A 15,078-nucleotide genomic window follows, 5' to 3' on the forward strand; every position below is an offset into this window, starting at 1 on the left:
TTTTTTCCCCTAAAACCCAAAAAACAATAGTTTAAATATTGTAAACGCAATGACAAACAACTGTTTCCAATCAAATTATCTATTAAAAGATACCTGTTTGACTAGTTTCTTAAGTATCTTCCCAGTACTTACTACTGATGTACTACTGACTACCAGTAGTTTACTACTGATGACGGTCACTGTATATGTGACCAAAATATCTGGTATTTTTGTGAATTTCTATCACTGTTATCATCATCACTGTCTATTAAAAGCTTTTTATGCCTATTTGAACTTTTATTTATCAATACTATATGTTAATATTGGGTGAAGTTCATAACTTTCAGCCCTTTCTCCGGGGACTTTGGGGGATTAAGTCATCCTAAAAGAGATAGTTATCATATTCTCGACCATGCTGAACAAAATGGCTATCTCAAAATTTTGATCGGGTGACTTTGGGAAAGAAGTGAGCGTGGGAGGGAGCCTAGGTGCCCTCCATTTTTTTTTTTGTCACTTAAAAAGGGCACTAGAACTTTTAATTTCCGTTCCAATGAGCCCTCCCACGATATTCTAGGACAACTGGGTCGATGCGATCACCCCTAGGAAAAACAAACAAACAAACGAAAAACAAATAAACACGTATCCGTGATCTTTCTTCTGGCACAAATTAAAAAATGCCACATTTTTGCTTATAGGAGCTTGAAACCTCTAAAGTAGGGTTCTTTGATACGCTTAATCTGATGGTGTGATTTTCATTAAGGTTCTATAACTTTTATGGGGTCTTTCCCCCTTTTTTCAAAACTCAGCGTAACTTCTGTTGGGTAGGACTAAACTTGATGAAACTTATATATTTAAAATCAGTATTAAAATTTGATTCTTTTGATGTATCTATTGGTATCAAAATCCCATTTTTTAGAGTTTCGGTTACTTTTGAGCCGGGTCGCTCCTTACTTATAGTTCGTTACCACGAACTGTTTGAAAATGTGGAATTTTGTATTTTTTTTTTTTGCCAGAAGAAAGATCACAGATGCGTGTTTATTTGTTTTTGTTGTTGTTTTTTTTCCTGAGGTGATCGTATCGACCCATTGGTCCTGGAATATCGTGAGAGGGCTCGTTCGAACGGAAAATAAAAGTTCTAGTGCTCTTTTTAAGTAGCCAAAAAGATTGGAGGGCAACCAGGTCCCCTCCCCTCCTTCCTTTCTCCCCAAAAGCATCTGATCAAAATTTTGAGAAAGCTATTTTATTCACCATACTTGAAAGGCCCAACAACTATGCCTTTGGATATAGCATAACTCTCCCCCCCCCCACAGTCCCAGGGGAAAGGTCTTTAAGCTATAAAGTTTGCCAATTGTTCACGCATAGTATTTGTTATTGGGAAGCATGCATAGATTTTAGGGTGGGGGGCGAATTTTCTGCTGTTTTCCACGGGGAATTTTCCATGGAGAGGCAAGTTTCCAGGGGATGAACTTGTCAAGTGAAATTATACACAGGAATAGTTTGCAAGAATTCCTAGGCAAAATTCTTTTTGCCTCTCTTCTTTCTTCTTTTTAAATGTCTTGCTTCTCTTTTCCGTCTCAATTTTACGCGTGGAGTTGTTAAGGGTAATTGTCCTGTGTTAATTTTCACCGGGATTGAGTTGTCTAGAGGATCTTTCCGTGGGGAGGGTATTTCTCCATGGATGTGGGGTCAGTTTTCTTAAGATTATTTAAAAAACGACCAGAAACTAAATATAAGAAAAACAAGTTTTTTTTCAACTGAAAGTAAGGAGCAACATTAAAACTTAAAACAAACAGAACTTTAACGTATATGAAGGGGGTTGTATCCTCCTCAACACCTCGCTCTTTACTTAATTTCGTCCTAATTATTTAAGAACGATTCCTGAAATACTAGGGTCGTTTAAATGGACAATAAAAAGTTTCTTTTAAAAGTTCTAAGAAAATTTAGCACAAAGAGTGAGGTGTTTAGGAGGAGGCAACCCCCATCATATACGTAATAATTTATATTTGTTTTAAGTTTTAATATACGGTAGCTTTTTTTATTCAATACATCAAAAGAATCGGCTTTTTATACTGACTTCAAATATATAAAATTTATTACGTTTAAAGTTACCTGTCAAAAGCTACTAGTCTGAGGAAAATTGACTGATTTTCGAAAAAGAGCAAAAAATCCCTAAAATGGCAAGTGATCTTGATGTATATCACACCATCAGATTCACTATTTCAGAGAGCTGTATTATAGAGGTGTCAAGCTCCTATTTACAAAAATGTAGAATTTTGGATTTTGTGCAAGAAGAAAGGTCCGTGTTTATTTGTTTTTTTTCCCAGGGGTGATCTTATCGAACCAATAGTCCCGAGAAATTGGGGGAGGGCTCTTTCAAACATAAATTAAAAGTTTTAGTGCCTGTTTTAAGTAGCCAAAGAGACTGTGTCACGGGAAAGTGGCATTTTCTGCTATTTTGTGGCAAAAAACTAAGTGGTATAGAACTTGAAAGTTCTGAGATAGCCAATCGATTTCAAATTATTGAGGACTGTCAATATTAAGCTATCCAGCTTCAGAGGCAGTAATGTCACGCGGCGTTGTACTCGTTCCTAAGGATCAAGCAATCATACAAAATAAAGAGTTAATATAGACATTAATTTTAAAGCTTCATTTAATTAAGTTGATTCACTTGATTTTACATAAAAGTAGGTAGAGCTATGTATAATTACGCATCAGGTATCATGGTAGAGGGACCCTGAGTCATTGTTTAAATAGGAGGAGGGGAAGTTAAGCCAGATGTCTCAAAAAGTATTATTCCGCTGCGGATTTCATGTAAATTGGCTATTGTTTATTTTTTCACATAGAGGTGTGACTAATGAAGAAAAAGAAAAAGGGAAAAAACTCGAAACAGAGTACCGTACTTTTCGTTAATGCTAATTAAATAAAACAAAATAGGATGAAAATATAATAGTTTAAATACAAAATTGGGCTATATATTTGCACATTAGGGGGTGGGGTGGGGGTAAAGAATAGCATATATTAAATACGTAACCTAACCTAGGTACCATTTTTTGCCCCTTCAACCCTTAAAAACTATAGTTTAAACATTTTTCACGGAGTGAGCAATGCCTCACAAGGCAGCGGAAACCTGTTTTTCATTAGGATTTCATTAAATTCTAGATGCAGTTCTTCCCGTCTTTTCTGGATTCTTAAAGTACCCAGAGTACTTGCACGGGTATGCAGTGCAAATAAAGAGCAGGTAGAAAGATTAGCCCTTTCAGCCCTGAATATTTTTCCTGCACATGAAAATTCTGATTTTCTAGTATAGGGCTCATTTTGACCTTAGAAAACTTATGGCTGTGTTAGAAAACCGTCCGGGTACATATTCTTAGAAATCTCGATCCCTGTCAAATGACAGTAATGGGACTAGAAGGGTATACCAGCAAGACAAGTTCGTTTATACGAAAAAATATAAAAAAGGCAGAAAACATATGCACAAAGTCAAGCTTCATACTAAGTGAACATGGTACATCTTGAAGAAATTCCTGTCTTTGTTTAGACACAGCACAACCCCACATTTCTCACAACAAATCCGTGAAACCTCCTTTTTTCCTTTTGGGCACTTTTCATAGCGGCACTAGGCTTCCGGACGTTCTAAATGCACAGGGAAGTGATTTACTCGGTCATACCGGATGCTTTCGATCGTGTAAGTTGATCGCCCAGCAGGTCGGGACGGCGAAGGACCCGGAGAATTCTCGGCCTCTTGTTGCTGTGAATCTCGAAAAGTGACAAAGGTCCACTTTTTCTTCTTTGCTTCAATTCAATACAAGGCAACGAGATGATGCAGCCTGTCCACCCCTACCAAGTTGCGGTTGCAGTGATCAATAACGCCAGGTCTTTTCACATCAACTTTATACTCGTTCTTGTTACTCCATCTTTTCACGACTCCACATGCACCGCGCAGCATTAATTCGAAACCATGTTTTCTGCGCTGTTGTCAAACCAACGCACAAGGACGAGTCCCTTTTCAATGTCGCTAACTTCGTCCCACGACCATCGTCCTTTCTTCCTAAGATCCTTCTCATCTGCAAGCTTTGCTTTGGCTATCCTGCCCTTTCTGATAGTTCCTGCTGCGAAGAAGACATCTGCAGTCAACTTTTCAAGCAGTGGTAACGTTGTAAAGTAATTGCAGAAATATACTTTGTAATAGACATGCTTGTCAATTTTCTCCAGCAGACTAAGAACAATGGCTCCTCCCAAACCTCCAGCTGTTTTTCTGTGCCCCTCCCCAATAGGGGTACTCTTTACCTGACAAACTTCAAAGTCATACATGATACCAGAAGACCCACAGAGAACTAAGTTTTTCAGGCCCCATAGTCTTAGCTTTGTCTTATGCATTTCTTCATCCTTGTCTAGCTTTTGACTGGGGTCATCTGCTCGTCTACACATTGGTTTTCCTCTCTTTCAAGATCGAAGCACTACTCTCTAACAAGGAAAAACAGAGGTCTGACTTTAGATAATGTATCATTGTCGTTCCTGTCCTCTTTGGAAGCAAAGTGGAGATGATTTAGTAGTTCATGGTGTCGATCTGTTGGAAGTGTTCTTGCGACTATGGGAAGAAATTACTTTTTGTTCCAGTAAAGTCGTATCTGCGAAAGATTCAGGGATCCCATAAGGATTGAGATCCCAACCATTTGGCGTATCTCTTGGGCCAGACTTTTGCCTCTGACTGCTATAGTTTTACCATGTTCCTTCATATGGTACAAGTCCGTCTTTTCAGCCATGGTCTCAAAAAACTCAAGCGGAATATACTTTTAGAAGTATCCGACAGGAGCAAGCCCCCCAGTCTGAGAGTCTCAGTCTTGTCATTTGACTTACACTGACTTGCGAAAATTCAGACAGCCCACTCGATTGCACTAGTCTCTAATTAGAACTCTCATTGATTAGTTTCGGCTATCTAGTTTTAGATGATATAACAAAAGTAGACAAATAAATGATATACCTACTTAAATTTCTAACTAGAAATTACACACCTCCAACAGCCTTTTTCCCACTTTTTTTCAAATTAAATTTTCGTCCACTGCAATGTTCCGAACAATACGTGTGATACATCAATAGATTGGTAGATGTCTCAAGAATACAATGAGCATGGTTTTAGTTACTACTTTTCACACTAGATAGCATCTGGTGAGCAGAAATTAGCAACCCGTCATTTGACGGGCTCCGGGGCGAAAGGGTTAGAAGGGGACAAAAGGAAGCAGAAGCTAGAGAAAGAGAGAGCATAAAGGAAAAACAATTAAAAAAACTAACAACTAATTATAATTATTATTTATCATGTTTTACGTACATATTCCCTATAAATATATTGAAAACATTCATGACTGAAATTCTTTCTCATGCAACAGCCAAACATCTTTTACTCTTGGATAATTTTCTGATATCTTAAACTGTTTATATACAAGGATTGTTCAAATCCACAAACACCCATTTGCTCTTAGCGAAATTTCAATTAAATCATGAAAATTATTTTAGACGAAGAAGTATCTTGGTTAGGAACGCTCATATCACGAAAAGTCTGAGGATAGTCTTTGGTACTCGTTTCACTGATGGTATATCAAACAATAAGCTCTACGAAAAATGTTGTTCGATACCAATTTTTAGGGCTATAGTGAAAGAAAAGTTAAAATGGCTAGGCCACGTTTTGCAGATGAAAGATTGCCAAAGATTATGCGATTTGGTCATCCATCTGGGGCTGAACAAAAAACAGGTCGTCCTCTGAATAAGGTAAGGAGAGATCACAAGGAAGAATTTAAGGGTAATTGGAACTACTTGGGAGAGTTTAAAGAGGAAGATTTTGAACAGACTGGGGTGGAGGAGGAGCTTGCGTAGCTGTTGGCCTCAGGGGGCTTGGTGCTGTAGTGAATTGTCAGTAGTACTAGGAGTAGTAAATTAAGAAAATAGTGGTTTGTACACTAGTGCCTGAAGTCTATTCTATTTGAATGTTTTATGCAGTATCTCGGCTGATTTAATTTTTTTGCTCCAACAGGAACCATAAAGCACCCAGCTGGTTTTCATTGTTCATGGTGTCTTAGGCCAGAAAGTATACGTCAGAAGATGCTGGCTGCTCACAAGGACGATAAACCTAGATGGGGTGATTACCCAAACAAAACAGACTTAAATTACATAATTAATCTTATAAAAACAGGAGAATGGTTCGATGGGACAAAGTCTTTAATGAAAAGCTATGAAATGATCGAGGGGATTAATTATGCCCCAAGGTATATTCTACAGAACCGAGACAAATTTCAATATTTATTATCCTTAGAAGAAAAATAAATGACGAGATTCTTGTGCATTTTGCTGGCAGCTAATTTCCTTAGTTTGATTTTGCGGTCATGCAGCTCCAACGCATATAATCCCACCCGTACAACTAATAATACAGAGCACTAGTCTAGACTTGATGTTAGCTGTCTATAATCTCACTTTAAACAAACATCAGGCTTAGCATACACACTTTATATACTGTATGCAACTAAAGTCTCATTCACAATGAAGCTTTATTAATGCCGGAAATTACCAATCAGTAATTTGAGCCAATCAGAATTTTTCATAAAATTCTTCAGCCACTCAAAAAATTCTATGAAAAATCTGAGATGCTTAAATTAGAAATAAATAAATCTCAGTATTAGCAAAATCTCAATGTGATATGCAGATGGGCCTTAAGCCCGGCCTCTCAATGCTTTGCTTAATGCTTTTCTAAGCGGCTCTGGTAAATAGCGACGAAGACCACACTGTCTTTCCATAACAAAAAAAAAATACAATTAGAAACAATAGGGAAAATTTTTCTCAAGACAGTGGAATTCAATTATGTTGATTTTAAGGCTCTATATCAAAGGGCCGTCCTCAGCAAAACGCCAGCAAATATATATATATATATATATATATATATATATATATATATATATATATATATATATATATATATATATATATATATATATATATATATACATATATAAGAAAACTTACATTAAAATACGAACTTTAAAACTAAAAATATTTTTAAAAACCTTTAAAACAGCCCTAGCATCATTACTTCAACGAATTTCAACCAGGACTGATAAATAAAGTGACTTAAGATGACCAAATTCTTAAAGATTTAGGAATACAATTTTCATTTCTGCAGGATTCTAAGAATTTTTGTTGATTGATAATATTAGCATGTTTTTACATTTTACTATCCTAAGTCTTTAAGAATTTGATCTGTTAAGGACTGGATAGAAGTAAGGTATGTTTTAGACTGTACATGTGTGAACAATAATCTGTTTTTGTTTGTTTGTTGTTTTTTTTTCATAGAAAACGCAGCATTTTATCAGTAAATACTTTAAGACAGTAAAGCCTATTTGCTCAAAGAAGAAAATTGTTTAGCATATTAAGTGAGATTGCACAAGCTTAAACCTCTAAGGCAAGCATTTCCACAAAACAGGTATCGAAAGCTTTCAGTTTTACAGAATCAAACTCTCAATTTAAAATAAGCCAGCGTCACACGCAAATGGGTCACACGCAAAAAAAACACACAACATTGAAATTTCCATATAATAATACACAAACAAAACTAAACATTACCTCTCAGTATTAAAATAGGTCTCGACGCATATTTTCGTCTTAGGGACGACCAAAAAAAGACACTTCGACTACTAATACACTTCCTCGGAAAAATAAAACAAACAACCAAAAAACTGACTCCTTCCCTCATCCAGCCCTATAAAACATTTAGTTAACATTACCAAAATTTTTCTATTTATCTTTTTAGCCTTTCAATTTTTTGTTTGTTAGCATATGTAGAAGATGACTTATGATAAGTCATTTTCTTGAAAATAAAATAACTTATTCTAAAAATAATTCTTATTCTAAGAATTCTAAAAATAACTTATTCATAGGGAAATTAAAGGAATCCCACACTCATACTCTATAATTCATCATGCTTCTTTACACACACTCACCTCAATCAACACACGAATCAATTTCTCTTGTAACACTCACAAGAATACACTCACTCCCAAATCACTGGCTCAATCCATGTCTACAATACTGGTTAAAACAAATACATTGCAAAGAAGCACGAAATTCCTCAAGGGCCTTCTTACCTTTTACTTCCGCTGGAAGCCTGCTGCAGACTTCAGGGCCAATATATCAAATCAAAAACTTAGATCTGGTAGTAATTGGAATTGGTATTCTAACCAATTCAACATGTCTAGTTTCAAAACTATTTTTCCTTTCATTGTAAAATTCCGAAAAATATGCAGGTAACAAATTAGAGAAATTATAAATCAATAAATTTACATAAAATTTAATCAAACCAAAAAATGGTAAGATTTTTAATTCGTGATACCTAGATCTTACCGAGTTCTGGGGCAACTCATTGGTTAAAACTCTTACAGCTTTATTTTGTAACACACGGAGCGGATATAAATGGCTAGTGAACGTCGACGACCAAACTGTAACACAGTACAACAAAAATGGACGAATAAGAGAAAAATATAACATTCTAATAACGTTTTTGGAAAAAAAATTCTTCAGCTGTCGCAGAATTCCAACATTTTTGGCTAATTTAGTACAGTACTTGTAAATGCAATATGGTCTTTAAAACTTAGGCATTCATTTACCATGACATTAAGATACTTTTCAATACTTGTCCGTTTTATACGTCCATTTTCTAACTTAGTCCATGGATAGTAATTTGCACTTCTGCCATGTAACACGAATATTGTTTTCTTCTGAATAACAAGCAGTTTGTTCACTCTGCTGAAAGAGTTCCCCCTATATTGAGTTATACCACCGTTTTTAGCTTATAACCTCTACATCTTTCCAGCCTTTAAATCAAAATGTAACTACTCTATTTCCAGGTTAGTTAAAATTAATCTCCCAGTTTATTCAACATCATTCGGAACTGTAAAACCTTAAAAACCTCCGCATTTAAATCTCAGCAGCAAATGATATAAGGGAATCTCATTTCTCAACAAAGAAGGATACATTTGAAAAGTTTTGCATTTGTATAAACTGTAATTCACACAAGAATTAAAAATCCAAGTTATGTAACCAGTAATGATAGTGAAAAAGCGGATCTAAAAGGAATTAATCCACAATTATGCTCAATTAACCATCGTCAGGATTTGAGCCTTAATTCAGATGAAAGAAGCAAATTTTGGAGTAATTATGACAAATGTTTACCGTATTTTGTTCATAGTGAAAGATAGCAAAATTCACCTCTGCGATGGTTAAATACAAACTTTGATGACATCTATTTTTCATATTATAATTACCATCACCAGCATCAGGTGGGCTACTGAGCAACGATTGTTTAATAAACGACTTTGAACGCTTGATTAACTTCGCGTGTGTTTCATCTGCAAGCTCTTAGTCATTCATGATTTTATTCTATTGCTGCCCCCCCCACCCCCCACAGTAACTGTATTAACTCCATATGGATCTATTCTATAGTCTTGTCTAATGTAAAAGACCGCATATATAGAAATAAGATCATGGATGAAGCATATGCTGCAACCTAAAAAAGAACGAACGCTTGCCATAGTAACAAAAATTTAACAATATATAATTTCGATTGGTCTGAATGGTAAAACTTTGCTACGAAAACAAATTTGCGAAAACTTTGAAAAATAGCCTAATACTCCACGAAAATAGGGTCGGATCAAAATGATAACCACACCACTGAAATCTCCATTGCCAAAAACTCAGTTTAGGAGAATCACAGTCCCTCATCTTGAGCAACAAGAAAAATCACTGTTTCACATGGGAAGTAGAGTTTTTTTTTAAGAAAGATCACATGTTATAAACAGGAACTATATAACCTTAGAATTCGCTTCATATTTAAAAAAGTTTCTCTTTTATTTCAGAGCACACCATTCTGTTTAAGTTTTCTTTTCGTTTTTCAACTGAATTGAAATTCGACCAGTACGAGATGGGTTCATTTGTTCTTTTTTCCCAGTTGCTGCCGTGTTTTTTTTGGTGTGGGACTTACCACCTTTTCATAGTGCCTTCACCACACAATGAGCAGCGTAAGCACCTTTCGTTAAATTTATTATTATCTTCTTTTACCTCGTAGGACTGTGTCCCTCGCTTGAGGTCAGCTAGCAAAAAATCAACCCAGCCACTATATTCACAGGATCGTTTTACACTATTTTCCTGTACTACACACTATTTGGTAAAAAAAAAAACAAAAAAAAAACACAGTAGCAAAATAATTGAAACAAAATGTATATTCTCTCGCCAAGTTTACTTCATAGGACGGTCAAACAAAATTATAGATAAACAACAAAATCACGCACAATATAACTCAAAATAGATATCCTACAATAACGCAACAATTAACCCCAAACTTATGATACGCGGTTTCAAGATTTTTTCGATGCATAGAAAATCCCACTACAATAAAAAATTTTCGAATAATGGGGTGTTTTTAGGGCAACTTTTTGTTGTGTGATCTTTGATTCGCAAATGCAAGTCACTATTTTAGCAAAGAGAAAGAAAACGATCAAAAATGGGGGTTTTTAAAGGCCAAACGAAAATACTGAAGAAACACACTGAAGAGTTGTTCGTTAGTATCCGCCGATGGCATTTCAGAATTTTTGGATTTTGTGCAAATCGCGGATATTGGCGAATGATTCGCTTCATGGTTGTTACGTATTTAATTTTAGTTCTTATAATTTTTGGTCTTTTATTGAATTTTATTTATCTTTTAATTTTTTGGCTGGTTTTTAATTGGTTTTGCTGATTTTTCACGTTTGTTTTTTTCTTCGGCATTTTCATTGTTTATATTATTTTGTTCGCGCTGAAAAAGAGAGGCAGTTGTTCTCTCGAAATATTAGCTTTGTGTGTTTCTTCAGTATTTTCGTTTGGCCTTTAATAACCCCATTTTTGATGGTCGTGGTGGGCCAATGTGGTTTAAGAAATTATCTTCATTACCACGATTTCTGAACAGGTTTAAAAACCGAGCCAAACCGCTGGATCAAAGCCGAAAACAAAGTGAAACGTTTGTTATTAGCCCCAATGATTTTGTAAACGCATTGGATATTTTTGAGAAGCGTAATTTTTATCAGCAACCGGCAACTTATTATGACACAACTTTACACCAATTTTCGAATTGACTATGACACAAGATACAAAGTGATGTTCTGTTTTTCTTTTGATATTCCTGTATTATGTGTATTTAAAATTTGCTCTCAGCAAAAGACTCTTGAGTCGAATTACTCTTTTACGTTATTTTTAGATTAGGATTATATTATATCCTCAGTTATTTTTTTGAATTCCATAATGTAATGTATGGGTGGTATTCCTTCTATCCTTTTTTTCTTCTTTTTTTAACAATTTCAAAGGTAATCACCGACCTTGAAGACTTTTCTATATGCACAAAAAGGAGAAACACAATTCATCTCGGACGGGTGACTGGCAGGAGCAACAGAACTTCTCCATGTTTCGCGCATTTCTCACTCAGTGTCTAATCACGTAGGGTAGTTTGTGAATGATGTTACTTTATTACTGTTGTGTTTTATGTATACTTCGAACTGATATTATTGTTTAAATAATGGTGAGAAAACTTAGCTTCTGGAGAAATAACATTCAAACATTTTGACAACAGTATTCAAATGGCCAATATAACACATGAATCTGAAACTAAAAAAAAATATGAAAAAAAAAGAGTGCCTACCCTCACCCGGAATCATGTTTGTCTGCTGCTAGTATTTTGAAAATTCGTCACTAAAAATTAGAATATGCATTTAAAGGAATAAATAACTGTGTGACCAATAAAAATGTATTATTTTCTAACTTTGTTGGGTAACTCAGAGTAAGGTTCAAGAGTTCTATGGTTGCTCAGTCACTTACAAAGTTGGCGACCACTGCTATATATACATTACAAAGGAATGACAGTGAAAAAGAACTAGAAAACAATATGTACAACTGTACACTTAGATATACACAGAAAACATGAAAAATGGCACACTAACAAAACAACTTTGATCTAAGCTAGAAGAAACATAATGAAAATGAAATCAACGGATCCGAGATTTTAAAAAGGCCTTAACAGAGGAAAAGACGACCTAACCACTGTTATAATGCACACGTCGTAGGGCTGCATAATTTATTCAATGAGTAATAACAAAAAACGAGAATTAGCTATAGAAATAATCGTCCAAAGTCTAATCATGTTCAGCAAAATGTTTACTATATATAAGATATCTAAACTCTCAGCCTACCCGAGTGAGAAACTCCGACTAGTTTTTTTTTTATATTGCTTCTCAAAATTAGTGCCAACTAAATTTACCAACCCTTAGTATATTCATTACTGCGTTTTACCAATTGTCAATTTCCCCAAGTGGCCCTTCCCCCCTCTTTTTTGCGCTTTTTATATTTGATAGCAAGACGTTTACAATTGAAATAGTTCTAAAGTGGAGAAACTAAACTTTTATATTGTACACCTTCAGAATAGTTGAAAATTTATTGGATAGTTTTGATTAAAATAGCAAAATGAAGACATAAATTCAGTAGGTAAGAGATTCTAATGACATCTTTCTCTCCTTAGTGATTTCTCTATTGATATTTATGGATGAACAGCACCCTTGACAGGTTACAATGAAATTACCAGTGCCCTCTACGGGAGAGAAGAGGGGACACAAGAAATTATTGGCTGTAACCCTTCAGAGTTTCAGAGGTTTCCTCCCAGTATGCAATGAGAGAGGTGCGATAAACCAGGACCAACAAAAACCAATTAGTTACACTTTCAAGTTAATACGAGAGCCGTGATTTTAAACATAGCGGTAAACGTCCTTAAGGGTGATCTTAAGGGGGGAGCTCAAGTTGTTTAGACCAATTGGTGACTTTTTAGGCGTCCATAAGACCTACACGATAATAACAACTACTCTTGAACAATAAGAATTATACGCAGATCCAACCACACAAAGACCTTCATTACAAAATTATTTATCAAGAAACAACATTTGAAGAATTAGTTTATATAACTATAATTTCTCAGTGGAATAATTATACTGAAAAAAAATCAAGTGTTTCATTAGAAATTACACGACTGAACAATCAAACAGAGTATGTACTTTGCAAAACAAACTTGATTACTACAAAATCTTTTCTCTTAAAATAAAAAAATAGAAAATGAATACAACGACCGACATAAAATCAACAAAGTTGCCCTCTACAACTAACCTAACTTGAATAATTAAACTGTAAACTGATTAGAAGCTACAATCTTCTTTGGCTTTTATAAAGTTTGGGCGGATTTTGAAAATAGAAATAAACAGAACTAACGCAGTTACAAAAATAAATTTTTGTTAGATTTAACTATGATCGTGAAACTAAAAAAAAAATACAAAGAAAAGTAAGGGCAGTAAAACAACAAAATTGATATAACAAGATCATAAAGGAAAATAGTCTTACGACTTGGACATTAACAAAAAGAAGAAACAAAGACTATATATACAAATATACATACATATCCCATAAATTCGGTGCTTATACTTCGGACCTGCTGAATAAGTTGTCTATCCCAAGCGCGAAGAAAGTGCAATAATTATAACTGGGAACCTGAATAATATTAACTAAGTATTATACATAATACGTTCAACAGACTGTCAAACATATACTTAAACTGCCGAACATTATATGCTTGGCAGAGTAAATCAGCCAGAATTACAGTGGCCTTTGTGACCAGATGCTTTTCAGCTTCATCTTTGATCGATAAGTTTGTGTTTCCTCAGTAAAATACCTTATTCTGGAACTATTTTAAACGTTCTCCTAAATATAGCTTCACATGAGCTACAGTTGACTTGTCATTGACTGACCTAAGCAAACTACTTTTGACTATTTCTGTTTGTAGAAATCTATCAACCAAGTACTCGTCTATAAAGAGCTACACTTAGCCCATTCTTTAAATAAGCAACATTAATCTACCTTACAGTGTTTCTGCACCCCTGATTTAATTCGTTTTGCATCATACTTCTCCGCTATATCTGAATAATACACTAGTGTCATGTAATACCAAATACTCACCGCAGCACCAATCCGTCTGAGGCCAAGAGCCAACGCAGTTACGCAAGCTCCTCCTCCATCCTAATCTATTCAAGACCTCCCTCTTAACACCAACCCACGAAGCTCTCATTTTTCTTAGATCTTTCCTTACAAAATCCTCCCACTCAAAGCGAAGACGACCTGCTTTTCGTTTAGCTATATATATATATATATATATATATATATATATATATATATATATATATATATATATATATATATATATATATATATATATATATATATATATATATCAAGGAGGCACACTTGTTCCTCTATAAAGAGGCGACCCACCACAATGTTAAGCGATTTCAGGTCATAGAGGTCGCAAAGAGACGGCGGTAATCGCATTTTGTAGCCCAAGCTCAAACTAAGAAACTTGCAAAATTTCATCCTCCTCCGACTTTATCTTCATGGGGTAAACTGGGCCGGAAGTTTCGACCCTCCCACCACAGCCCTCCTTTAACGTTGTCCGATTGGGCTGAAATTTAGATGTTAAGCTTTACTAGAGCCCGGGAGCTTATCCTCGAAATTTAAGCTCAGTCCGATCACTCCGTCACTGTTTTCAAAAAAACAAATATAGCCACTTAAAATTCATTTCTTTTTTTTTTCTTAGCCACGCCTACAGGCCCCCGTTGGCACCGGATCCGGTTGAATGAGGACTCATTCGAAGAAGAATTCGACCTGTTAGGGCCTTTTGATATTTTCAGACCGAAAAAATTATCCCCCGAATTTACATTTACGAAAAACCTCGTTTTCCTATAATAGCCCATGTTAATTTTTCCCACCACAACCCCCCTGTAACGTTGTCTGATCGGGCTGAAATTTAGAGGATAAGCTTTCCTAGGGCCTGGGAGCTTATCCTCAAAATTTCAGCTCAATCTGATCACTCCTTCCCTGTTTTCCAAAAATCAAATATCAAGTTTTGCTTGCGTCAAAAAATGATGCCCCTTACCAAAAAACAATTACAATTTTGTCTGTTTAGTGCAGCGGTCGAGACTCCTGACTGTCAGGTGGAAAACTGGG

At 35.3% G+C, this 15,078-nt stretch overlaps 1 protein-coding gene across 1 annotated transcript in view; it reads left to right on the top strand.

Moving 5' to 3' along the window:
* Positions 1-6,708, top strand: part of Mgat3 (beta-1,4-mannosyl-glycoprotein 4-beta-N-acetylglucosaminyltransferase) — a 30,193-nt gene extending 23,485 nt beyond the window's left edge. The window contains exon 3 of the mRNA XM_089091079.1: positions 6,005-6,708. Coding sequence (XP_088947205.1) covers positions 6,005-6,294 — 290 coding nt within the window. The 3' untranslated portion in view covers positions 6,295-6,708. The remainder of the gene's footprint in view (positions 1-6,004) is intronic.
* Positions 6,709-15,078: the final 8,370 nt, after the last annotated feature.

Source organism: Artemia sp. Qi Xiang Cuo, chromosome 6 (assembly GCF_049724085.1).
Source record: "Artemia sp. Qi Xiang Cuo chromosome 6, ASM4972408v1, whole genome shotgun sequence".
NCBI lineage: Eukaryota > Metazoa > Arthropoda > Branchiopoda > Anostraca > Artemiidae > Artemia > Artemia sp. Qi Xiang Cuo.